We start from the raw sequence: 25,688 nt of genomic DNA, 5'->3' as shown, positions 1-25,688 counted from the left end.
CAGGAATCATTATTTGGGCCAATTTTTCCTGGGTTGTCGGAATCCACCTCTTTGAGTGGCCACCCCATCCAAGAGTCTTTGAAGTTCCCGGAGAAGTTTAAAAGGCAGACGAGGGGGGAAATAATGTAAGAAACAAAATTATTATTTATTTATTATTTATTTGCATTTATTGGCGGCCCAACTCCAGTGGACTCCGGGCGCTGTACAAAACTAGAGAAAACAGAAAAACAGCTAAAAACATTAAAGCAAGCAGGCAGCCCAGACTAACACAATCGAGCAGACAGCAAGAGCAACAAAACAAAACGGGCCGTTCAAATAATGAACACCGGCCTCAGGCCTGGGATCAAGCCGTTTCCCAGGCTTTCCCGCACCCCGGGAGAGGGCGGATGGCCACGGGGAGCGGAGGGCGCCCGCAGGCCACCGGCCCCGGAGACGCCGAGCAAGCCCGCAGACGAAGCCTCCCGCCGCCCCGTAGGGACCGCGCCCTGCGGAGGCTTCGCTCGTCCTCAGAGGGCCGGTAAGGCGAGGCCCGCGGCCTTCCGTCCGCCTCGGAAGCTCCTCGCCGGGGACTCCCGCGGCGCCTCGCAGACCGTCCGCCCACCCGCCCGTCGGTCCCCGGCGCGCCAGCGAGTCAGCCCGCCTGGTGGCCCCCTTCCCTCCCCCTCGCTCGGATCCCCCCCCCCGAACAAGCGGTTGGCTCTTCCCGGAGAGCGGCAGCCGGGCCGAGCAGCCCCGTGGGGCGGGGGGAGGGCGCCTCCTCCCGCGAGGGCAGAGGCGGGAGCTCGGCCGGCCAACTTCCGCTAGGCCCGCGGCTCCCGGGTGGAACCTTCCTGCGCGGGCGAGGGGCGGCGGGGGCGTTAGGAGCGGCTTCCGGGGGCCCACTTCCGCCGCCGCCGCCGCCGCCGCCGCTATGGAGACCATCCTGGAGCAGCAGCGCCGCTACCACGAGGAGCGCGAGCGGCTGATGGACGTGATGGTCAAGGAGATGCTGACGCGCAAGTCCACGGTGGGGCGCGGGCGGCGGGCCGGGCGGCGGGCCGGGGCTGGGGCCGGGCCTGGGCCTAACCCTTCTTTCTCCCGAGCAGCTGCGGGACCAGATCAACTCGGACCACCGCACGCGGGCCATGCAGGACGTGAGTGGCGGCGGGGGTGGGGGGCGCCCAGCCGCGGGGGTGGCGGGCGACTGACGCGCGGGGCGTCTCTTGCAGCGCTACATGGAGGTCAGCGGCAACCTGAGGGACCTCTACGACGACAAGGACGGGTAAGGGCCGGGGCCGGGGCCGGGGCCGGGGGGGCGCCAGCGCCGGGCCGCGGGACCCGCCTGAGTCCCCGCGCTTTGCTGTCCCCAGGTTGCGGAAGGAGGAACTCTGCGCCATTTCGGGGCCCAACGAATTCGCCGAGTTCTACAACCGGCTGAAGCAGATCAAGGAGTTCCATCGGAAGCACCCGAACGAGGTGAGGCTCCCCTGCTGCCGCCTCCGGGCCCGAGCAGACCCCTCCCCTCGCCCGGACTTTTCCCTACTCTTGCTGGTGCTCGTTGTGTTAGAAAGCGATGTTGGTCAGTTTAACAAAGAAACGATCCTTCTGCATTTGTAAGACTGATGATTATCATTATTATTTTGCTTGAATACGTGACTAGCTTCTGTAGAAAACTGGAGCTTTCTACTTTTTAACGTTTCAGTTATATTTTTATTAAAATATCTAAAACTAAAATACTTCCCAAACCTCTTCCGCATTATTACATAATGTAATTAGTAATTTACTATAGTGCTGTGTAAGGCTCTTGACTCGGAGGAGGTCATCTCAGGCCCCCCCGGTTGTGCCAAGCAGATAGTTTCTATGTTAGTCTCTGTCTGCATCAGTGCTGGGTTTCAGACAGGCCCAACTCGAGAAAGAGAGTGGCATTGGATGCAGGGCATCAGAAGTTGGCTCATCCAGGCCACTGAAATAAGCCATCTCAAGCTGAGCATAATTGGTCATAGCTTTCTGTTCAGTAAAGCTGTCTCCTTTTCACCAAGTGAAAGATTAATCATATAAATGAAATGCTGGAAGCTGTGGAGTCCTTGATGTTTTCTGAGCTTGGTTGTTTTCTGGCAGACATTTCATTACCTGACTAGGTAACTTCAGCACACTGAGGATGTTACCTAGTCAGGTAACAAAACATCTGCAAGAAAACCAAGCTCAGAGAACCCCAAGGACTCCACAGTTCAACCCCGAGCTACACATATTCTCTTCTATTGGTAGAGATGGAAGCGACTGCAAAGATCATCCAGTCCAGTCCTCTGCAAAGTGCAGGAAAGCCAATTAAACCATCCTTGAGGGGCTGTCCAGGTCCTTCTGAGGAGCCTCCAGAGATGGAGAACCCTCTGCTCCTTGTTATACAGAACTATCAGGAAGTTTTTCCTTATCTTTAAGCAAAACCGAAGTAGCTCAATTTCTGCCCCTTGTTTCTGATCTTAGTTCCTGTGGGAATGGAAAACCCCTGGCCATCTTCTGTAGGGCACCCTGTCTGTACTTGAACACTGACATCATCTCTCTTCCCAGACTTGTTTTCTCCAGACTGAACATTCCTTTGTTTGTTTGTTGTTGGCAAGCTTATAATCTGCTCCAGTTGAAGCTGACTTGGAGCAGCATGTAAGTCTCATCTTAGTAAATTTGGACTAAAACAAGCAATATAAATAATAATCAATAGAATACATCCATAAGAAAAAATGAAAGAATGTAAAAAACACCCACTACCAGCATAATACAATTAGTAGTACAAAAATTTAAATTCCATTCCTCATCAAAGGAAGCAATTGTAACATTCCAGCCCCCCAACCAAGCTTTAAAAGATTTTTTGAAAGCCAGGAGGGAAAGGGCCATTCTAATGTCTGGGGGCTGTAACTGAAACAGTATACTTCAGAGGTCCCTGCAGATGACAGCACCCGATTGAAGGGACCTGGGAAAAGCCCACCCTATTCAGTCTTATCAGGCAGATGTCACTGGGAGAAAGTCCCAGCCCTTGAACAATAAAGGTGACAACCAATTGTATCCCAAAGCCAACTGGTAACAGTACAACTCTTAAAGTAGAGGTTGTGATGAAAGGTTTAAGAGACCCTGGGAATGTGGAGGAGGGAAATGTGAGAAGGAGACTCAGAGTAGCTCCATCTTAATAAGTTTACCTGGAGAATTGCTTTGGCAGGTTTTTGAGATTCTGTTATATCAAGATCATTCCAGAAATCCAAGTGGTTTTTGTTTCCTGAGTTTTCCAGCCTTGAAGTGTTATATGGGCTTACCACAGTGATGGCGAAAGTTTTGGGCTCTGTGTGTAAAAAATTTGGAAAATGCCTAACTTGACTCTGCTGGGGTATCACCCCGCCCGCCCCCCCCATGAACAAAAGAGAAACAATTCTTTACATGTTCATTTATTTAAAAAAAATACAGTCCAATCATGTGGTGCTATGTATTATATAAAGAAATGTCAAATAATTATATAAATGAAATATGAGTAAAACAAACTCAGTTTCTTTGGTAACTCACAGGGTTGTTGAGTTTGGTGAATGCTGGCATGTCACCCAAAACATTGTGGTGTGTCACCTTTGACACACATGTCATAGGTTCACCGTCACTGGCTTACCAAGACACACCCATAACCATTCCATCATTCTGGATCAGCTCTAAATTTCAAATGCTATTGAAGGACATGCAGCATGCATTGCAGTAATCCAAGGAAGAGATGACTAAGATATGAGTGACTGTGAGTAGCACCTCCCATTCCAGGAGGGCTTGTAGCTGGTGCACAAGGTAGAGCTTGCAAAGGCCCTCTTGGCCACAGCTGCCACCTGCTCATCAAGCTGGAGCTGTGATTTCAGGTTCTAAGTCACTTTGTATGAGGGAGCACGACCCAATCCAGAACTAAAGAAGACATCTCTCTGATGCTGGATGGCTTATAAATTCAGAGTCTCTCCATCTTGCTGAGATTAATAGTGATTTATTAAGAATAATAAAGACAGTTCCTTTGGCTTGTTCTCATCGGGCATGTCCTCAAATCTCTGTATCATCTTTTTTTTACCTTCCTCTGGGCCTTTCCAACTTGTTAATAGGTTTCTGGAAATGTGGTGCCTAGAATGGTATGTAATTCTCTGGATGTGGTCTCACTAGTGCACTGTACAGGGGAATAAAGACTTCATGTGTCTCTGATAGTGCTGGTTCTCATACGGACCAGAACTGCATTAGCCCTTGTGGAAGGTGGCTCATGTTAAGCTTGTTATTAATGACTACATCCAAATCCTCCAATATAGTGCTTCCAAGCCAGGAACCCCCATTCTGTTTATGTGCCCTACATTTTTCTCCCCAAATGTAATATCTTACATTTGTCTTTATTGAATGACATCCTGTTTCTCTCAGTCGAATCTTCCAAACTACAGACTACGCTCTCATTCTGTTATCCCGGATACTGGCCAGACCTCCAATGTTGTGTTACCTGCAGGTTAGATAAGTAGCCCATCGAACTTGTTGGCCACATTATTAATGTTACCAACAACAGCAGTGTTGAATGATAGTGGCCTCCAGAGAGATTGCTGCAGGTCTCCAGCGATCCTGTTCTCCAACTCAGCATAGAGCCATTAATGACTCTGAACACAGACTCCTTACTGTTGTGCCATCCGAATCACCTCTGAGAGATGGTCGTACAGAACATTGTCAGAGGTCTTGCTGATATTGAGGCTGATTATTCCCCTTCCCCTTTAATGTCAAAGAAGGAGATAAGATTTGTCTCACATAACCTGTTTTTCATAAAGCCATGCTGACATTGTCTTATAAATGGCCTGCTTTATTGCCTGCTCTAACATCTTTCCAGGTATTTCCTTAGTTGATAATTCCTAGAATCTTCTTTTTTCCCTTTCGGAAAGAGGGGGACCATATTTGCTTTTCTGTTGTCCTCTGGCACCTCCCCAGTTCTCCTGAAAGATAATTAAGATTCTGACAGCTGTTCAGCCAATTCCTTCTGTATTCTCAACTTGTGCGATTCAAATCACCATTTCCTTTGGATATACAGACAGAGGCAAAAGAGGAGTTCCTCTGCTTTCTGGTGGTCATCTGTTAAGATTTCTCCATTTGGAGTAAGCAATAAGCTCACTAGCTCAGTTGTCTTCCTCTTGCTGTTGATGTATTTGAAAGAATCCTGGGAGAGCCAGTTTGGTGTAGTGGTTAAGACACTTGCTGGCTGGGGAATTCTGGGAGTTGAAGTCCATGCATCTGAAAATTGCCAAGGTTGAGAAACACTGGGTTAAGGCATCAGGCTAGAAACTGGGAGACTGTGAGTTCTAGTCCCACCTTAGGCACAAAGCCAGCTGGGTGACCTTGGGCCAGTCACTCTCCCTCAGCCCTGGGAAGCAGGCAATGGCAAACCACTTCTGAAAAACCTTGCCAAGAAAACTGCAGGGACTAGTCCAGGCAGTCGCCAGGAATCAAGACTGACTTGAAGGCACACGCACCACCACCTTGTTGGATTTTGCCTCTCTCACTAGCCTTAGCTCATTTCTGCCTTTGCCTCCCTCACCTTATTCTTGGTCCTTAGCCCTTTCTAACATTTCCAATAAGTTTTCTTCTTTGAGCTGCCTCTTCAGTCGCATTGACTTCTTTACATGTCTCCTAGTTTTCTTTTTTGCTGGTATTATTTGAAAAAATGCTGTCTTTAATTTCCTCTACAAGAAGTCCCAGCCAGCTACAAAGCCTTTGCCTTTAAGGCTTTCTTCCCAGAACATCTTTCTTGCTGTTTCTCTTAGTTTATTAAAATCAGGCTTCCTAAAATCCATGGTTTGTGTTTGACTCTTTTTTTAACCAAGCTTTTTGTTAATGTGGTCACTTGCATCGAAAGTAGCCACCACTTTATTGTCTTCAGCCTCCTCCCTGTTAGTAAGGACAAATTCCAAGGAAGCAGCTCTCCTAGAGCCCACCTGAACCCCTTGAAGATAATATAATTACCAACAAAAATCAATTATTTATCCGACATTGGCTGGGCAGTTGAAATCCCCATTGCAACTAGTTCATAGTTTGCTGAGTTCAGTTATTAGCTTTAATAAACCTTCAGCTCCCTCTTCTAACTGGTTTGTGGTCTGCAGCAGACTAACCCTTCTGTTGGCTTGCCTTTGTTCCAGATGCTTTGAATGCCATGGACCCCTATACTTGGTAAATTCATTCTTGATATGCAGTGCTACACAACCTCTCTTGTGTTTCCCATTCCTTTACAACAAGTGACATCCATCAAGGCTAATATTCCCCGGTGGGATTTATCCCACCCTGTTTCTGTAACCCCTGTTATTTTACACTTGCATTTGTTCCTCATGATATCCAGCTCGCCTTGCTTGTTTGCCGTACTTTGTGCATTGGTCTAGAGACATTTAAGGCCCTTGTGTTCAGTCTGCCTTTTCCTTTAAACCTGGGTTTCCATTGTTTCAAACCACTTTGCTTTGTTATATCCTTCCCTTGCCAGATCATTACTTCTCAATGATCTTGTGTCCTCTGCCCTCTTCTCTGATAGAAAGCTCTCCTAACCAGGTTAGCCAGCCATCATCCGAGCATGTACTTTCCTCAAGAAGACAAATTCAGTATCTGCAGAGCAGTGCTTCATTTGTGAAGTTTGTACCATCCTTGTAAAAGCCCAAACCTCTATTGCTTGCACTAAAGTTCACTTGAAAGAATTGCCTTTCCTCTGTGGGACTTTGCGTTCAGCAGGAAGCCTTCCTGAGAACTATACTGGTGCCCTGGGGCTCCTTCCCCAAAGCCAAGAAGGCCCTCTTGACATGCTGGGGGTCTTTCCTTGCAGTGTCACTTGTGCTCATGTGGAAGCATAAGAAGGGTTTAATGGCTTTAAAACATGAATGAATGATTTCGTGTATGCAGCATATTTTCTTCCTTTTTCTTTCAGTTCTTGGGGGAGTGGGTTTGTAAAGTGAAAACAAGAACCATGTGTTACCTTTACAGATATGTGTGCCGATGTCAGTAGAATTTGAGGAGCTCTTAAAGGCCCGGGAAAACCCAAGCGAAGAGGCTCAGAGTAAGTTTAAAATCTGGTCCTGTGTGGCAGGATTCATGCTTGGCTTTTTTCCTGTTCTCTTTTCAAAATGGATAAATGTTTTCGGAACAGCCTATTTCAGACTTAGGATAATTCCGGGCTGTCTTTCATTCTTGGCTTCTCATAGACCTTGTGGAGTTCACTGATGAAGAAGGATACGGCCGCTATCTGGACCTGCATGACTGTTATCTTAAATACATCAATCTCAAGTCCTCCGAGGTGAGGCTATTTCCTGGACTTTGGAGGTGTAACTGATGCTCTCATCCTTGGAGATTGTGTCCTCAGATTCATGCTCAATAGAAATTATGTAAAAGGGAGGTCCCACAATGGTGGCACAAAAAAATTTAATGACTGAAGATGCAGCTGTGGGGGAGGAAGAGTAAAATGGAAGTTGCCTCTTGCTGGGCTGAAAGAAAGGAGCATGTGTCTGTCAGGGGATCCACCTCTTCTCTGCCACAGTCTCGCATCGAGATACCTTGGCATAGGACCTCAGAGAACTGTGACAAACTCCCTTCTCTCTTTTCCTGCTCTTGCAGAAACTGGACTACATCACTTACCTGTCCACTTTTGACCAGCTCTTTGACGTTCCAAAGGAGAGAAAAAATGCCGAGTACAGGAGGTGAGAATTTACAGCCTTTCCTGTGAAGGAGAGAATGCGTCATCCTTTGGGCTATTAAAACTGGTCAGATTCACAAGTTTTGTGTTAATGAAATGAGCTTTGCACCAGAATTTCTCCTTTCCCCACTTGGGTTACAGTAGCAGGCACAGGCAGGTTTAAAGGTTGTTTGACTTAGTGTTTGTTCATTCTAAGTTCTCAGTTGCTGCCAGTTGACAGTGAGAAAGAGGCCCATCTGAGTGGGCAGGTGCCAGACTCTCCTACCACAATCAGTATGATTTTTACAGGTACTTGGAGATGCTGTTGGAATATCTGCAGGATTATACAGACCGAGTAAAGCCCCTGCTTGACCAGAATGAGCTGTTTGGCAAAATTCAGGGAGATTTTGAGAAAAAGTGGGAGATTGGCACTTTCCCTGGTTGGCCGGTGAGTGCTGTTCTGTGGTGGGAATGCAAGGAGGTGGATGAGGGTTACGTGAAGCACAATTGTTTGTAAACCATGGTAGTTGTTTATGTTTCTGGGAGAGATGCCTTCCCCAGCCTGTGGCCCCACATCCCCAGTCAGCCTGAATGGCTGGGAGAGTTGGTGTCTAATACATCTGGAGGCCACTAATCTGGATAATCCTTTGTCCACTCATCCTCCTATTGTCCTTTGGCAGAAAGAGACTAGCAGTGCCCTCACCCACGCTGGGGCCCACCTGGACCTCTCTGCCTTCTCTTCTTGGGAGGTTGGTAGCCTTTCTGAATCCCCATCTTCCTGGGATGGGGGGCAAGAGGGAGCCCCTGTGGCTGCCTCTGGGAATCCATGGGGCCAGGTTCCTCCATGGTCCTGCAAGGAGACAGCTGCTTCCAACTAGACCTTTTGGTACTCTCTCCACAGGAGTTGGCCTCCCTTGGTCTAGATCGGCTGAAATCTGCCCTGCTGGCCTTAGGTCTGAAATGTGGAGGGTAAGTGTATTTGCCAGAAGAAACTACTTTAGAATGAGCAGTGGCCGGGCAGTCTGGGTGGGCCTGCAAGGGACATATCTGTCTTGCCCTTACTTTTCTCTGTGAATGAATGACCCCTTGCCTTGGTGGGGAAGGGACCCTCTTGAGAGAAGAGCCTACTGGAGAGGGGCACTTGATCCCCCACAAAGAATAGGCATCTCAGCAGTTTTTAAAGCAGAAACAGCTCCTGTCCAAGAGAATTGAGCTGTTTTCTCTGTTTCCCACCCCAAAATACAGATTCTGTATATACCTGGGTTGTCAGGGAGCTTCCAGCATTTTCCAGCTTGCCATTTCATAGTTACATTCCTGGGTCTTTTTCACCATGCAAACATTTACATAAGGGGATTCTGCTCTCCTTCCTGCTCAGGACACTAGAAGAACGTGCTCAGAGGCTTTTCAGCACCAAGGGCAAATCCCTGGAAGCCCTAGATCCCTCTCTTTTTGCCAAAAACCCAAAGACAAAAGGGAGCAAGCGGTGAGTCTGCTCTAGGTTTGGGGAGGTGAGTGAGTTCAGCATTGCCTGCTCAGGCACTTCTTGACTCCTCTGAGGAACTGATGGGAACAGGTCCCCTCCTTTAGTTCTTTTGTGGCTTTCTTAGAATGCCTGGGGTGAGGAACCAGTGCTGCCTTTGGTGCCGGTCGGAGTTGTCTCCAAGGGCCAGGGGTTGCCCTGCCTTCATAGGGGTAACAGTGCTCACCTGTTGGTGCAATGATTGTTTTGACAGGGACACAGAGCGGAATAAGGATGTGGCTTTCCTGGAGGCTCAGATCTACGAGTACGTGGAGATCCTTGGGGTAAGGGCCCAGATCCTCCCCGAGCATAGAGGGCCCAGGCCGGGGCTAGTGTGTTCACAGGTTTCGTTCTCCTTCAGGAGCAGCGGCAGCTGACACACGAAAACGTGCAGCGCAAGCAGGCCCGGACCGGGGAGGAGCGGGAGGAGGAGGAGGAGGAGCAGATCAGTGAGAGTGAGAGTGAGGATGAGGAGAACGAGATCATCTACAACCCCAAGAACTTGCCTCTGGGCTGGGATGGTAAGGTAAGGTCTTGGACAGGAGTGGACAGACCATCTTCTCCTGGGCCCCGCCTGGCGCCCTGTGAGCTCAGTGGCCTTCTTGCCTTCCAGCCCATTCCCTACTGGCTCTACAAGCTCCACGGATTGAACATCAACTACAACTGTGAGATCTGTGGGAACTATACATACCGTGGGCCCAAGGCTTTCCAACGACACTTTGCGGTAGGGAGCGCTGTGGCATGCTTTCATGTGGGAGAGAGTGAGATTCTTGAGGCTGGCTTGTGGGGTGGATGAACTTTTATTTATTCATTTATTAATCAAATTTATGCGCCACCCATCTTACTACATAAGTGACTCCAGGTGGCTTACAAGTAAAAAAAATCCTCTCTGACTGATTCCAGAACAGTTTGTCTTCTTCTGTGGCAGCATCTCTAGCAACAGCAGCCCTACTCAAGAGTTGGGAGCACTGCTGCTCTTCCACATACTATTAGGCCTCCTAACAGTGATGTGAGCAGCTCTCTGGAGACCCAGATGCCATAGCATTCTTTTGGGAAGAGGCCAGACATCCATGCATTAGGGATCCTTTAATTTGAATTAAGCTGGGGGGTGGACTCTGTGGCCAAAATGTCCCCTTTAAACTCTGTGATTCCTAGTTTCCCCAAGCTGTTTTTGGCTCCTGGAGAGCAGTCCTTGTTTTGGTGGCCTGATCCTTGCTTTGATGATCACTTGTGCTCTGTAGGAATGGCGCCACGCTCATGGGATGCGATGCTTGGGCATCCCCAACACAGCTCACTTTGCAAATGTTACGCAGATTGAAGATGCAGTGTCATGTAAGTGTTGCAGAGTCCTTCTCTGTTCTGCCCTGATCTCGAGGATGGGAATGATTCTGGCCCTGGCAGAGTATGTTGAGTGATGGTACTCTTTTTTCTTTCTCGCTTAAGGCAGGGTGGCAGGGAGAGTCAAGATGGCTGCGCTTGCATCAGGGAAAAGCCTTGGGCGGGGGGGGTGGCCCATTACCATCTCATAAGAGCTTCTAAACGTTCCCCCACCAGTGCTGCAATCGTCCCTCCCTTCAGTAGCAAAGAGGGCTTCCCTCTCCTCTGGAACAGAACTCTCTCTCTTTCAGTGTGGGCAAAGCTGAAGCAACAGAAGGCTTCGGAGAGGTGGCAGCCAGATACAGAAGTAAGTTGGGGTAGGGAGCATTCTTAGTCCTTGTTCAGAGGAAACCATAGACATTAATTCTGCAGCACCTGACCCCTTGGACCAGATTGGAGAGTCGGTATCACTTAAGGGGTTGAGAAAGAAAGAAAGCCATTTGTAATGACTCTGACCACTGGGATAAATAACTGTTGAGGTGCAGTAAGATATTATTTTATATAACTCTTCTAATTTCATTTGAAATCATCCTTACTTGTTATATTGTGTTACAAATGCACTATATATTTTCAAAGTATATTTTTAAAAAATTTAAATTAGTTTACTCTCCTCTGATCAGAGGCTCTGGGTTAAAATACTCTTTCTCCTTTCCTTTCACTCACTGCTGTCCTGGCTAACACAAATATTTTTTTTTTCAAAAGCAGAAAGCAGATACTCAACTTTATATAAGGACTTTCAGTTTTGCCAGTATTCATATCTAATCTTTGTCAATTATGACTCCAAAACTTGGGACCGTTCATCCACTAGGATGGGAATGGGCAAAACATTGGAGTTTCCAATTATTTCCACAGTCCTGCATGTGTTTTTTCAAAGCTCTGTTGCATCCGTTCAGTTTCTTCCTGTTGTTGAAAGGCTGTTTCTCCTACAGATGCTGCCCTTTCCCCTTTTTTTTAATATGTTGCTCAAGGATTGTCTGTGGTTTCTACTAACAACCAATTTCCTCCACAAGGGTCTGTCATTATTTTTTGTTACACTGACCAAAAGAACAAAAAGGGAGCAACTCTTTTTAGTCCCAGAGCTGCCTATTTACACACAATATAGTCACCGATAGGATCTTCAACATTTGCTGTCAGGACTTGGGGATTGGAAGCGGCACTTCGTGTTTAACAGCACAGGGATCCTCTGCCCAGTATCTTGATGTCTTTGATCATCCCACCACCACCACCAGAAGTGACCCTACTGATGCGGAGGGGGTGCAGTCAAGTTGCAAGGCTTTTGGGTTGTACCTGAGACAGATGTAAGGGGTGCCTGCAGCTTAAAAGCAGCCACACCGTGTCTCATTGCTTCCTTTTTTTGTTTTGTTTTAGATATTCCCTTGCATCATAGAACTTAGAACCGTAGAACCTAATAGAGACACCAGTATATCAGCAAAAAGGATCATTCACGTGTAGGAAATAACGTTAGCTATTTTTTCCTATTAACTGCCTCTCGCTATGGTCTTTAGCCAGAACTTCAGCTTTAGGATGTAGACTCAAACATCTCTATGTTTGCTGGATGTTAGTGTACTGGTACAGATAAACAGACAAATCAACAGACTTTTGTTAGGGCTATCCTGTTTCACAATACAGCTTAAGCTAAGCTCTTACACTCTTTGTGGGGTAAGAAAAGGTAGCAGACAGTGTGCATTCTGACAAAGGAGACTTAACTCCACCCAAGATAGAGATCTGAGTTTCTGAATGATAACTTTCTTTTCAAACTCTGTAAGATTTAGTAGGGTTAGCAAAATGAGAAATACCTTTATGGAATGGCAAAATAACTCCTCAAAATATTCAGAGGGGGGCCAAGAACAGCAGATATCAGTGGGGATAATGGAGCAGTCAAATGCAACAAAGGACTAGTAAAAAATGATGCACGCAGCTAAAATATGGGTCAGAAGTAGGCTTATATGAAACACAACAGGAAAACAGCTGACTGCACGGATGGGACAGGGAAGAGGGAAGTGAAAAGGCTAGCCAGCAGCTGAGACAAAGGCCCCCAAAGCAAGCCCTGAACCAAAGTGGAAACATGAAGTGGGGTTCTTCACAGATCGACAGGCCCAGGGCATAACCTGTGAGTATTCCAAGGTTATACATGCAACCCAGAGAAAATAGAAGGGGTTCCTGGTGCAGAAATCATAACTTCAAAAGTCGGATGGGTGAAAAATGCTTCTCATGTTCTGAGCGAACACTGCAGTTCTCGGTGCCTTGCTGTTGTGTTGTGCTGGATGCTTTGCTTTGCATTTGGCACTCAGTCGCTTCTTCCTTCATCATTCCAGGAGGAATATGAAGACTCCAGTGGGAATGTGGTCAACAAGAAGACTTATGAAGACCTGAAACGCCAAGGCCTGCTGTAAACAGAGGCATGCGCGCGCACACACGCACACAGAGCAAGGTCTCTCATCTCCCCTTTTCCCGGTTTTAGTGACTAGAGTCCTTGTGAGCAGGCACTCCAGAGATGCTCATGGTCAGCAGAATGGATTCTGTAAGACGTTTGCTTTGTATGGAACTGATACATAGAAATAAACTACTTTTAAAGGCAGAAGGAATGAGCATCTCGTGTGGTGTTGTAGCCTTGTTTGATGGAGACTTTCTCCCAACATCTGTCATTAAATAACCCATCCTTGATGCTCAGGATCTGAAGGCACACGCAGTTCAAACCCAAGTTAGATTCCCTCTGCAAGAAACTTGGAAGGAAAGTTCCTCCTTTTTTGGCTAAGAAAATTCCAGTTCTGTAGGAAGTTCCACGCTTGTGTTCACAGCTGGGCTGCCTGCCTCTGACCATTCTGCTTCCTTAATCTCCTTTTGCAGCCGTTACTGCTGAATGTTCTGTTGAGAGGAGGCCCCCAGAAAGGCATGCACACTGGCTTATGGAATGATCTTGTCTGAGACGAGCTAGTGAAGTGTTGCTGAATGGCTGCTGTGGATCCTTTCCCAAACACTGGTTGGTAGAAGGGCAGGCTTCTCTTGCAGATCTCATATAAGTTAGGAGGTGGGGTTTCAGTGCACTTGCAAAGAGGGATAAAATGGTAAAAGGAAGCTGCTGCTCCAGCGTATAATTCAGGGTACCTGCTACCCTCTGTTAAGCCTGTACCAATCTGCCACTGAGCTGTGTTTTTCTCTTTGTTGACTTCTGAGCTGCTACTCTGAGCTTCCAAAGGCCCCCTGGGAATAGAAAGAGTGGATCATTAATCTAATTGGGGCGGGCTTGTTGCTGCAATTGTCCCAGGAAGCTGAGGCCTTGGTGGTGATTTAACCAAGAGCAAGCAGTGCAGGTGGGGCAGAGATTTTCTGGGAAATGGGGGCAAACTTAGCATTGGGCTAAGCTTGGGCATGCTAGCAGAGCAATATCTGGGTCCCCCTAGGTGGGGGCAGGGAGCAGCAGCTGTCAGCTGAGTATTGGTTCCATTGTACATGGGAAGAATCCCTTGGGATTTTGAGTCTGATCTGGAACAGAACAGTTGATCCCACAGAGAGAGAGAGAGTCTGCTTTCTGCCCCTACGTCTAACTACAGTTCCTGCGTGCATTTGATCCGAGTGGGTTTAGAAACGGTCTTTGCTGGGGTAGGTGTTCTATGAGATTGCCAGGAAGCAGGCTGTTCCCAGCCCAGAGAAACTGAGCCGTAGGGCAAACGGGGGTGTTCGTGGCCTCTTCTGGCTTTCAGAGGGAGAAGGGTTTTACCTTGGAACTGAGAGGGGCTTCCCCAAGGAGGGAACCTCTCCTTTGGCAGAATTCCCTGCGCAAGTGTGGTTATCGGACCCTGTGGAGAAACAACAAGGCAAGAGAGATGCGTCTCTCTCTCTTTCCTTCCTAACTGCCATGTATGAGGTGGCCGACTGGGAGGACCATCCTAGAAAGATCACAGGACAGGTTTTTCCTCCCTTTTTCTATGAAGCATGTTGGCCAGCCAGGCTTACCCGCTCCTCTTGGAGGAGCTGTGGCTGATCCACATGTTGCCCAGAGCACCAGGGAGCCAGGTGCCTCCTTGCCCCCACCTGGAAGCGCTCTCGGCTGGTTGGCTCCATCTCTGCCTGGGCGGAGATGAGGGCTCTCGAGGGGGCATCTCTTCTGCCAGTGCTGCAGGCAGAGTGTTCAGACAGACACCAGGGCTCCCTGCAAGCTGGCGGGCAAGGTAAGTGAGCGGAGCAGCGCAGAGCAGCAGTGGGTTCCTGTAGGGAACGGGCTGCAGAAAAGCCGGAGGAGGGGCGGGTGCGGCACCTGCCGGTCACCAGCAGGTGGTCTCGCTGGATGTCCAAGCCAGCGAGGCAGAAACTGAGCTGACCGGAAGACCGAACCTACATCCTTGAGGTGGGAAGGAATTCCTGAGGAGCCACAGGCAACAGCCTAGGAAGGAAGGAGTTAGCCAAGAGACCGATCCTCATTCGTGTGCTCGAGGTGATGCTTGGATTGTGCCTCTTTGCAGATGACCCAAAGATTGCTCACGTGTGGCTTCTGAGCACTCCTACTGGGTCAGCTGCTCTAAGGGGACAGAAGAGCTAAGAGGCCCTGGGGCTCTGAGGGGACAGAAGCAGGGGAACGAATAGGCTGCTATGCCTTCAGCTATGGCCTGTTTGCTCCCAAACAGGTCTCCAGTTCCAGAAGGAACTAATTCAGGCCAAAGTTTTGGCAAAGTCTGAGCAGCACTGTTTGGAAAGGTCTGGAAGAACTAGATTCCTGGGCAGCTCTTGGTCCAGTTCCTGAAGCACCAAAGGGTTGGCTCAGAGAAGCGGGGATGAATTTGGGACTGAAGGAGGGCCTGGCTCAGTCAATCCGCCAACTGGGCGTTGGCTGACACAAGGAGGCAAGAGGCAGTTTTCTGTTTTTGATGCCTGTCTGGGCTTCCTTCACTTCCCTCTAGGGCTGAACCAAACACATGTTGCTGGGCCAACGCTGCATGTCATTAACCAGCAGCCTGGGGCCTTCGGGCCTGTCATTTTCCAGTCTCCCTGGCAGCCACAAGTCACTGGGGCCTGCAGGAAGAACAGTTTTCTTGAGGGGTTGCAGGCTGACATAAATGATATGCAAAGAGGCCAGAATGGTGGAAGCAGAAATCTGGAGAGTGGGGGAATGCCAGCCTCGGTAATAGAAAAAGATTTTAGAATTGGGGTTGATTGCAAACTGATCCAGCAGTGTGATAGGACTGCAAAAAAGGCAAGTGCAATTCTAAACCGCATTAACAGAAGGATTGTTTCCAGATCAAGTGATGGTTCCAGTTTATTCTGCTTTGGTCAAATCTCATCCCAAGTACTGTATTATGGTCAGTTCTGGATGCCATATTTTAAGCATTCAGAGACACTAGAACAAGTTCAGAGGACCATGAGGAGGTCTCAATATGACCACTTATGAAAAGAATTTGAAGGAGCCAGGCATGGTTAGCTTTAAGTTTGAGGGGGAATGTGATACCACTCTTCTTTAAGTATCTGAAAGGATGTCAAGCAGAAGGTCCAGATCTGCTTTCTATCATTCCAGAGTGTAGGAAATGGGAATATTGGATTAATTTACAAGAAGGCAGATTTTGACTGTCAGAAAAAAAGCTTTCTAAGAGTAAAAACTGGAGAGGGGTGAGGGGTGGGCTGATCTCCCCTTTATGTGTTCAGGCAATTTTTGGACAGCCATCTGTTGAGGAGGCTTTGAGTTGGTCCCTGCACTGAGCGAGGGGTGGGACCCTCAACTGTTCAGTCCAACCCTGTGACTCTACCTTAAGGCTAGGTCAGCAGCTGCCCAGTTAATGTCTCACTGGTGGAAGCCCCTTTTCCTAGGTAAAGAGAAACCCTGTCTTTGGATTTCTCACCGTATATTGTGCTTCCTAGAAAGCTCTCTGAGGCAACACTGGAGACACCCCAGTGTGGAAAGCTCTTTGCTGGGCCTGCTTGGCCCCAGCCAAAGAAAGACCATCTCATCTGACTAGGACTTCCACTCTTTCTTAGCCACGTGGGGGACACGAGGATTGCTGCAGCCTTAAAATGAAACAATTAGCAAATGCAGGCACAGGTAATTCCCTCCAAACAACAGATATTTGTGCTAGTAAAAGTAGTTTCTGAAATAGATAAGCGGGAAAGAAAGAGAGCCCTTCTAAGTGTCTAAGAAAAGGAGGAATGCTGTTTCTGCAGTAGGTTTAGGCGCAGCACCGAAGTGGAGGTGCCACCGATCAAGTTCTCCAGCTCGGCGAGAGCAGTCCTGCCTAAGGCTCTGAAAACACCAGCTCGTTCCCACAGAGCAGTCCCCCCCCCCCTTGCTCTTTGGTGGGTCAGGCACGGAGAGGGATGCTTGACAGGTTTCGGCCAGCCAGCCCAGCCCTTTGCTCTGGACTGCCCAGCTGAGCTCAGGAAAAGCAATGACATCGGGGGCTCCTCATCCCTGTATGCTGGTGGCCGCCTTTGGCAAATAGCACCGGTGCCTGGTTTTCCACTATGGTGAGATGCACAGCTCCTGAGTTGCTGTGGCAAGGTGAATGGCCATGCTGCGGGGGCTCGGGCTGAGCAGCAAGTCGCTCGCCTTGCTCTGTGGATGCAGCGGCCTGGCTAGGGCTTCCGAGACCGGCTGGGACCTTCCCACACATTGCGTGGTGTGTGGATATTGGGTTGTTGGATTAGGCTTCCAATGAGCAAAGGAAGGCATGCATCTTATGTATAGGAAAGCACATATAGGAAACATAAAATGCCCATTTGCTTTAGCTGTAGATAGAGACATTTCTGCTTAACCATAAATAAGGACGTTTGCCATAACTTTGAGATAAGGAAACATCAGTGAAAAGCAGCTGTTCAAGCTAGGAGGAAGATGTTCATGCTGGCAGAGCAAGAAGTATTGTAATAAGCTGGCACATTTCATTCTATTAATAACCATTTAATATTTAAATAACGATTAAACTAAAAGACCTATAAAAAGGGGATGGAAAGGCAGCCCTTTTTAGCGCAGCCAGTCACTCAAAGCAACTTGACAGCTTTGGGTGTCATTCTGACTCTCCACTGTCTGTCTGGTGATTTCTATTAAATTCCCAGCTTGGGGACAAAGAGAGAAAAGGAAGGAGTCTCACCCTTCTGACAACTTTGGGGAGCCAGCCAGGAGTCCCAAGCTAACCATGTGAGTGTGGCGGGGCTTTGCGGAGGCACAGCTGGCCCGGGGCTCTCTTGGCCCGGTACGTCCTGCTTATCCTTGCTGTTTCTCACTGGGGAAGTAAAGGGGCTCTCGGCTTTTTTGCCGACCAATCAGGTGGATGGCCAAAGACTCCTATCAGCATGGCTGCTCTTCTTCTGTAGCAAAAGAAACTCAAGAACCTACAGTGGATACAAAGGGCTTCCTTCCATCTGGAGAAGCAGTCCCGTGGTCCAAGATGATGTGCCCCAACTTCCGGATCCTTTCGGCCCAAGGTGAGAGGCATCTTCCGTGTGCCCTTGTGCTTTGGGGAAGGTTGCTGGATGAACGGTCAGTCTGGCACCAACCAAAGGTGAAGCATGAAACGTACCATGACTTCCACTGTACCTGTGTATCAAGGGGAAAAGCATCCTTTGTTGAATTTTTGCCTGCCAAACACTAAAGCCTTGCCCCAGGGAATCCAGAAAGATGTGCCTGGGCTTTGAAAGAGAGGGTCCTCGAACTGGAGCCCTCTAGATCATTCCCAGAATGACTGGAAATGTTATCTCTGGTTCTCCCAACCTCCCATCCCCATTGAAAACCCACCTTGTCTGTCTGTCTGCAGGTTTCCTTCTCTGTACTGTTCTTTTCTTTGGCAACTGGGATCCTTGTGCAGTAGCAGGTGAGATGGCTGGCTGTGAGAACAGAAGCAAAGGGCCAGGCAGACCTCAGTGGGGCAGCTGGAAGAGGGACAGTTAGTCCTTTCTATCACTACTTCCCATGCCTCTCTGAAATATTCAACCTTGCTCCTATTCGGCCCCACAAGACCATTTATGCAGGCAGCCACAGGAGCTCATCTCTCTTTCTCTGCTCTTATTTCTTCCAGAGCCTGATTCTATCTCTGGAGCACCTGTTTTCCCCAACAATTCCATGAACAGGACAGGCATGATACCTGTAAGGATGGGGCCACTTCTCCATCACAGGAGTGGTTCTTAGCAGGACAGAGGAACTGAAGCCCTTTGAGCAAGAGGGAGGCTGGGTGGGAACAGGTGGCAGGGGACAGCCGCCGGGGGTGTGGCTGGCCCCCAGAGCATGGGGACAGGAGGGGGCGTTGGCCTGGGTTTGCCGTGCGCCTCCAGTTCCCTCTTTTGTGGCAGTTCGCTTGCCAGAGTTTCCAGTGTTCTGGAGAGAGATGCTATCAGGACGAAGCCCACGGAAACAATACGCTGCCCTGCCACAATGCTTCACGCTGTGAGGTAGGAGTCTCCTGGGATGTTTCAGCAGAGGGGGTGACAAGGGACGGTCCTCCCCGAGCTCAAGCGCGGACTCCCGAAAGCCGCCTGCCAGTCCTGCTCACTCTCCTCTGGCTCCTGCAGCTTTATCGCCTCAACAGCACCAGCTACACAGCACGGTGTAGCAGTGACTGCGGATGGGCCAACGCCACCGAGATGTGCATCGGCAATGGTGGCCTGAGCCTGGAGCTGTGCATTGTAGAATGTTGCAACTCACCAAACTGCCTGCAGCTTAATGCCACGGCCTATGGTAAGCTCGTCATCAGGAAGCTTCGCTTGGTGCTGGTGCAGCCAACAGTGGCTTTCTGCCACTGCCCGACCCACTACTGAGTGGTCTGGCCTGATGGGGCTGCTGGCCAAGTTGCATTCTTGGTGTGGCCTTCCCTGGCTCTCTCTGTGACCTGCTTCCTGGAAGAGGAGCTGCCTGACCAGCAGTTTCAGTGCTCACATTGTGTGCCAACCTGGCACTGCTTACTGGGAGCAAGGAGGCCTTAGCCAACTTTTTCTTGTTTCTTCCAGGTGACAGAGCACCCACTACCACCCCAGTTCCCACCACCATGACCACCACCACTGCACCACCCCGCAATGTAGGTGCTGCATCATGTTCTGGTGGGGTGATCTCTTCCCCAATGGGGCAAACTCATTATAGTTGGATTGTCTGCCATCATGGGAATCTCTCCTACGCACTTAGATGTTTGCCGCTCTAGACGAAGAGCTCTCTGCTGCATGGTCTGAGCCTTTCCTCCCTTCCTTTCTAGGGAAAGGTCTGCTCAAGCTTCACCTGCCATGGAGAAGGCTGCTTCAAAGGTCAGAAGTCCTCAACCAGCTGCATTGTGGGCTATAACTTCTGCGAGGTATGATGTCTGGTAGGAACCCTGAAAGCTCAGCTCTGTTCTGCCACCACCCTCCATGTGGCATTCCTAGCACAGCTAGTGCCACCTTCTTTCAGAAGCCCTCCCCCCACAAAGCCGATGGCAGAAGAGCTTCTCCAGTTGATGCCCTCCTTAGATACACTAGCCACTGGGCTCTTGGTTGGCTATAACAAGTACTGTTGCCTTGGAATTTCTTGGTTAATTCGATTTCTACCTACCAGACTCTTGGCATTTACGAGTTCACTGTTAAATTGGCTGATTTCTTATCCAGAGGCTAATGAAGGGCGTGGCTTCGTACCATTGCACCTCCTGCAGTCAGATCCACAAGAGCCAGAATCTCCAACTGGAGGGCCTTTTCCAAAATAGAGATCCAGCCCTTATTTCTCCACTGCATCTTCTCCCAGCTGACTTTTAGGTGGAACCAGCCCTTCCCGCCCACTGCGCTGCCTCCTAGAGAGACAGCAATATCCCCGGTGGCTGCTCCTGCCCCACTCACCAACTGCAATTTCTTTCTCTCCTTCCAGATGAAAAAGACAGGCCGCCACTTTGTGGCAGGCTGTAGCAAAGTTTGCAAAACAACTGGCCCTGCCTGCACCACCGGATCCGCTGCTCCGTGCTATCAAGAGTGCTGTCAGGCTATGCCCAAAACCAGCTGCCTGAAGCTGGACGGCAAAGTGCACTTCAATGGGACGAGGGGCCTGGCGTCAGCTGCTCTGCTGCAGCTCTTGGCCTGGGCTGCCCTGCTCAGCCTGAGCTGCAATCTCTCCTTCTCAGCTGGACCCAACTGATCAGCTGCTTGGTGCCCTCAGATCTGCTAGGAGCCCAGTCCCCGCCCTCTCCCCCAGCTGCTTTCCTTCTGTTCTCCTGGGCTCCTCTTCCCAGGAAAGCAAAAGGCATCCAGGAAAGTGCTTCTCTCCTTTCTATACCGCCAGGTGCCCAGGCTATTCTGTTTTCACCCCAAACATCAGTTGTGCGTAGGCAGTGGAGCCCAAAGGCTCAGCAGAGGCACCCAGTATTCTTCAGCAGGGCCGTAGGGACCCTGGACGGCCCACAGTCCTTGGAGCTGGCACGAGGGATCCCTCTTGGGTCTCTGGGAAATCCTGTTCCAGGACAAGCCATTGCTGCCGCCGCCAGGAAGTGGGATGACTGGGCTGAGCCCCCTCCCGCTCTTCCTCCTGACTTAACTGCTGCTCCCTCGTAGAGAACTCCAGGAGTCAGGCCGAATGCCGGAAGGGACACTAAGCCAAGGAAGCAATGTCTTTGAAAAGAAAAGGAAATCTAGCTAACTCTAGTTTACACCACTCTTTCTTTCAGCCACCCTCTTTCTTCAAACCTTTCTATCTGTGCATACCAACTTTGCTTCTGGCTGCTTCCTTTACTGCTGCTTATTCTTTACACTTATTTCCTTGTTCTTTTGCAGGATATCATCAACTCCATCCAAGCCCAACTTTCTCAGTCTTCCCTTCCGCTCAAGCATTCATTCTTCCTTCATTTCACAATTCAGTCTTTAGCTCCACGTGACCACTCTTACTGCATCAACTCCATATTCTCACAAAACATTCCATAATTCAAGCCTCTCATATGCTTTCTCTAAATGAAGAAACATACAAATAACTTGCTTTCTCACATTCATACATTTTTAAATGAGCTGCTGAACAGCAAAATATGGTCTGCACAGCCCCTGCCTGGCTAAAGCCACCCCACACTTCAGATTTGATCACTGTCATTCCTTATACACTTACAATCAGAATCGTGTCACATGCTTTTCCAGGCATGCTTAACAAACTAATCCCCTACAGTGTTTGCGTTCCCTCTGGTTATGCTTGTCAGACCCAATCCAGGAACTGCAAGGAAACGATTCATCCAAATTCAGTTCCTTTATTGATTACACCTATAGACAGAATCTTGCCAGACTCAATCTATACTACAGCAACTGGTGGACACACCCTGGGAGATTCCATGGAGTGGCTATCCTGAACCTCTCATGCTTCCCAAGCTCCCCCTCCAGACTGTGCTGTCTCTTGTCCCGCTTGCCCTTCCTGGAATGCCCCCCTCCCTCCTGATAGCCTTGCTCTCTGCTGCAACCCACCACAGCTTCTCTTTATATGTGGGAGCAATGGCGGCATGCTTCCAGGTGTCAGGCAGAGGCAGACTTCACACACATTACAGAGTTCACACAGCCACTGTACCAGGAATAAAATCCACCAGTTATACCAAAGACCACATTTCAGCATTCTCACAAGTATGGCAAGTATGGCTTGCTCCTCATCTTTTTGGCCACTAACGGTAGCATTCTCTCAATTCCATACTTTGAACTCTCACTACTAACAGAATGCTCCTAACAACAATTTCCTCACCTCTTTCAACCCAAATCATCCCATCCCTTCCATTTTCCATTCACTCTGCTGGAGGCGTCTTCTTTGGCTCTCTTCGCCCATGTCCCAAACTATGTTTTACTTCTGCAAAAATCGCACTGCATTTTCTTTGCCCCTTCTAATCCCAACCACCCCTCACTGCATTCTTTGCAACTATTTTGTTCTCTCTTCATGCATGATAAGAGCCTTCCTTCCACCTCATTTTTCGCAACAGTAAATTCTCTTATTTGCATTTTCCCTCCTCGGTAGCCAATTTCATTCTGACATTCCACCAAGCATCCATTCTGTGCTTTCCAGGAGCTGTTGTAACTCTCTGCAAGATGCTTTCGCGCTGTCCCCAGCAGCGCCAGCTCTCCTTTGCTTAGCTCCGCTTTCCGCAGATCGATCCGTTTCGTGGCGCTTTCGCACGCAGCCTCAGTCCTCCTGCGCCCACTGAATGAAGCTGGGCTTTCCGGGCAGAAGCAGCCCCCGCTTCCCCCCCCCCCCGGCCACTTCGCAATACCGTAGTCAGGTCACTCCGCTAAGCTGGGGCAGCAAAGGGGAAAGGGGGGGCAGACTGCAGGAGCTGCTGCCCCCTCCTCCCTGGACCAGCTCTTCCCGACTGCTCGCTGTTCCATGTGCGCTGCCTTTCACTCACGTGTGCAAATAAAGCATCCAGCCACCCTGCAGCGATTCGGGAGTATGATTCACCCGGCAACGGGTGGCGGAGGGAACCGCCGCGCGGTCAGCCGTCGGAGCTCCGCTCGCGAAGTACGGGACAGCCCAACGGGGCGAGAAAGGAGCCTTCGCAGGGACTGGAGCTCGTGTGCGTCTCGGCAGCCCCGTCCAGAGCGCCGGGGCCGTTCCCTGGACGGGCGCGTGGAACGTTCCCGAGAGCAGGCTGGCCTTGCCCGGGGCTACCGCGCCATCGGGGGCCGGGCGGCTCTCCCCTTCGAACGGGGAGCAACGGGCAGCCGGACGCCAGGGAGGCTTCCCTCCGTCCGGCGCTCTCGCGCGCCGCCGTCGTTGCCCGTTCCTGCCGGGGCACCGCCTGGCGCCTTGCAGCCCTGGCGGACCCCCCCGCTCTGCCCCTCCAGCCGCACCTGACTCGGCAGCCCCGCCGCCTTCGTCAGCGCCCCCGGGCGCCGCCCTCCGCCGTCGCCGCCCGCCCCGCAGCTTGGCGAGAGGCAGCCGCGGCTCTTCGTGCGCCCCGAGCCCCGCATGGACCAGTCGGGGGCCATCCAGGAGACGCTCGCCGCCGGGCAGACGTGCCTCGCCGTATCCTTGGCCGAGATGGCGGCGGCGGGGCTCGTGCCGATGCCGCCCGGGGGGAGCGGGGGCGCCGCGGCTGCGGGCGGAGCCTGCGTGGCTGATGTGGCGGGCGGCCGCCTGCCTCCTCCGGCCCTTTCCCGGATTGTCCCTTGACCGTCCGCCGCAGGCCGTGCAGGGCATCCTGCTGGTGGGGAAGGCGAGCCTGGAGAGCCGGTTGCTGGGCCTGGTGGAGAGCGGCGGGAGATGCCTGTGAGTGCCCCCCTCGCGAGCCAAGCCCGGGCGTCCTCCCAGCGCCCGGCCGCGGAGGTGGAGACGCCGCCCTCGCTGGGGGGCGGGGGGCAGGCTCGGGAGACCGGGCCCCGCGGAAAGCCCCCTGCCGGGTCCGGGAGGGTGCCGCGGTTCGGAAGAGCGGCCCCGCAGGAGCCAAAGGACTTCCGTGCTCTGCGCCGGCGGGGCGGCAGCTTGCTCGCCCTCGCCCGGCCGCCCCTTCGGATCTTCATCCGTTTCGCGCCGAGCGCCGGTCCTGGGGCTCGGAGAGGGGAAAGGCTTCCTGCGCGCGCCTCCTCGGTCGCTCTTCGCTGCGCTACCGATTGCGCCTTTTCCCAAACCGGGGCCTTGGAGGCCCCCTTCGGCACTGCCGGGGGGGCAGAGGCGGCTGCCAGCCGGGCCGCTGGGGCCGAGGGGTGGGGCCCCGCGGGAGAGGGCGGGGTGTGGGCGGGCTCACCGGAGAGGGGCTCTCTTTGCTCTGCGCCCGCAGGCTCTGCCTCTACACCCACCGCCGAATGGCTATTGCCGCCGAGGACGTGTGCCTGGAGCGGGTGCTGCCGATGGACGAGGGCTTTGCGCTGGAAGAAGGTACCGTGGGGGGCTTCGATCCCTCCTGCTTGCTCCTCTCCTTGATTGTGGCCCATTTGGAAACGATCCGTTTTCCACCTACAGAGAGGAGCCTGAACCAGTCCAACTCAGAGGCTAAATTGACATGACACCCTTAGCCGGTTACCAAATTAATCCAGGTTCCGGGTTTGCAGAATACACTGAACCAAAAACTAACTAAAGAGCAACATGCCAAGCCCGCCAAACTGAACCAAGGTAGCAGATCGTGCAAATACCACCGCTACAGTTTTCCCTGGCTTGGTTAGGCACCTTGTATGAATCCAGACAGCCGGCTCCCCACAGACCAAGGACAACATCAGTTGTTGCCACACAGGCTTGTCTCTTACTCATCAGTGATCAGCGCTGGGGAGGGGGCACACTTGTGGCACCTCCACTAACAGCAGCCAGTCCAGGCTAACACTTCTCTTTCTCGTGACAGTTGTTCCAGAGACGGGGCTGCCCACCCTAGGTAAGCACGCTGCCTCCTGCTGAAGCTTTTGCAAATGGAAACTGTTTCACCCCTTTCTGCAACCCCCTTTCCACCTCCCTCTCTTGCGAGAAGGGCATTACTGTGAGTCTCAGTTGTGCACCAGAATAAAAATCATCCCCCATCTCCAAATTCTGCATCCAAGAAAACCAGCCTGTGGGGCCTGAGTCACCAATGTGCAGAGGTCTATTCTGTGCAGAAAAATCTGCTTCTGAGAATCAAGAGAAAAGAGGCAAGAGACTCGGAAGTAGCAGGGGGAAGCCCCCTCCTTGAAGGGAGAGACCCCTCTAAACTTCACCAGCCTCTTTTTCTTGCCTCATCACTGTACCCACAAGGGATAGAATCAGTTTATTCATTAATAATTCAGAGGACCATTTTTATCTTGATCATTTAATGTACATAGACACATACGGTATGACTCTTCAGTATTTCCTGGAAAGCTTAAGGCACACAGAGACAAAGAATACAATAAATTATTACTCTGTCACATTGGTATGTCATTTTTATTCGCAGTGCACAAGAGGCTGATGATGGTGAGTTTCTGTTTCTAGCTTTAGCTCTACAGATCATAAAATCCCAGGATTTGGAGGCATCATTTAAGTCATCAAGCCCAGCCCTTTGCTCCACCACTGATGGCTGTCCAGCCTATACTTGAACATTTTGATGAATTAGAACCCACCATCTCTTTGGGTAGTCAGTTTCCTGCCAAATGTATTCCTTCTATTATTACATTTTTTCTAATGTTCCATTGAAAACTGCCTTCCTGCAACTTACTTGTGTATATCCTGTTCCAGTGTGGAATGAGAATAAATCTTGACCTTCTGTGTGATTTCCTTTCAGATAAATTGAAGTGTTTATCATTTCATCCCTGAGTCTACTTTTC

General features: G+C 50.5%; 4 protein-coding genes and 1 long non-coding RNA gene across 13 annotated transcripts in view; 3 read left to right on the top strand and 2 right to left on the bottom strand.

Moving 5' to 3' along the window:
• Nucleotides 1–25,688, bottom strand: part of LOC148216940 (uncharacterized) — a 589,705-nt gene that overhangs the window by 402,240 nt on the left and 161,777 nt on the right. The gene's annotated exons all lie outside the window — the stretch shown is intronic.
• SF3A3 (splicing factor 3a subunit 3) lies at nt 147–13,128 on the top strand. The gene is made up of 17 exons (XM_088154222.1): nt 147–1,006; nt 1,086–1,133; nt 1,209–1,261; nt 1,350–1,455; nt 6,967–7,039; nt 7,185–7,276; nt 7,594–7,676; nt 7,961–8,099; nt 8,332–8,400; nt 8,553–8,620; nt 9,027–9,134; nt 9,385–9,454; nt 9,532–9,696; nt 9,784–9,894; nt 10,412–10,502; nt 10,799–10,854; nt 12,863–13,128. Exons 1-17 carry the CDS (start codon nt 911–913, stop codon nt 12,938–12,940), a joined length of 1,506 nt encoding a protein of 501 aa, XP_088010348.1. The 5' UTR covers nt 147–910; the 3' UTR covers nt 12,941–13,128.
• On the bottom strand, nt 13,283–23,149 carry LOC148216944 (uncharacterized). The gene is made up of 3 exons (XR_015798555.1): nt 22,177–23,149; nt 18,262–18,350; nt 13,283–18,063 (listed from the first exon to the last, which is right to left on the bottom strand). It is a non-coding gene; the product is annotated as an uncharacterized LOC148216944 (long non-coding RNA).
• On the top strand, nt 17,846–21,776 carry LOC112541560 (uncharacterized). Of its 2 annotated transcripts, XM_025171488.2 has the most exons (8): nt 17,846–17,951; nt 18,281–18,337; nt 18,542–18,609; nt 18,813–18,911; nt 19,032–19,197; nt 19,467–19,534; nt 19,706–19,801; nt 20,344–21,776. In XM_025171488.2, the coding sequence occupies exons 1-8, from the start codon at nt 17,915–17,917 to the stop codon at nt 20,605–20,607; spliced, it is 855 nt and encodes a 284-aa protein (XP_025027256.2). In that variant the 5' UTR covers nt 17,846–17,914; the 3' UTR covers nt 20,608–21,776. The 2 variants fall into 2 exon arrangements, with proteins under 2 accessions (XP_025027256.2, XP_088010355.1); XM_088154229.1 differs by having other exon boundaries at nt 18,813–19,197.
• Nucleotides 23,181–25,688, top strand: part of INPP5B (inositol polyphosphate-5-phosphatase B) — a 38,374-nt gene continuing 35,866 nt past the window's right edge. For 6 of the 8 annotated variants that reach the window (XR_015798542.1, XM_088154212.1, XM_088154205.1 and 3 more), the window contains exons 1-3: nt 23,475–23,694; nt 24,203–24,300; nt 24,758–24,787. Coding sequence is in view for 6 of the 8 variants with exons in the window: in XM_088154212.1 (XP_088010338.1) it covers nt 23,546–23,694; nt 24,203–24,300; nt 24,758–24,787 (277 nt within the window). In the remaining 2 variants the exon portion in view is untranslated. Of the gene's footprint in view, nt 23,452–23,474; nt 23,695–24,202; nt 24,301–24,755; nt 24,788–25,688 lie in introns of those variants that run through there. The other 2 variants (XM_088154186.1, XM_088154218.1) reach the window with 2 other exon arrangements.

Source organism: Python bivittatus, unplaced genomic scaffold, assembly GCF_059951505.1.
Source record: "Python bivittatus isolate LINGU-HERP-01145 unplaced genomic scaffold, Pbiv_v1 ctg000040_np1212, whole genome shotgun sequence".
NCBI classification, from domain to species: Eukaryota; Metazoa; Chordata; class Lepidosauria; order Squamata; family Pythonidae; genus Python; species Python bivittatus.
Note: the sequence above shows the minus strand (reverse complement) of the source record. Positions and strands in the feature narration are given on the sequence as shown.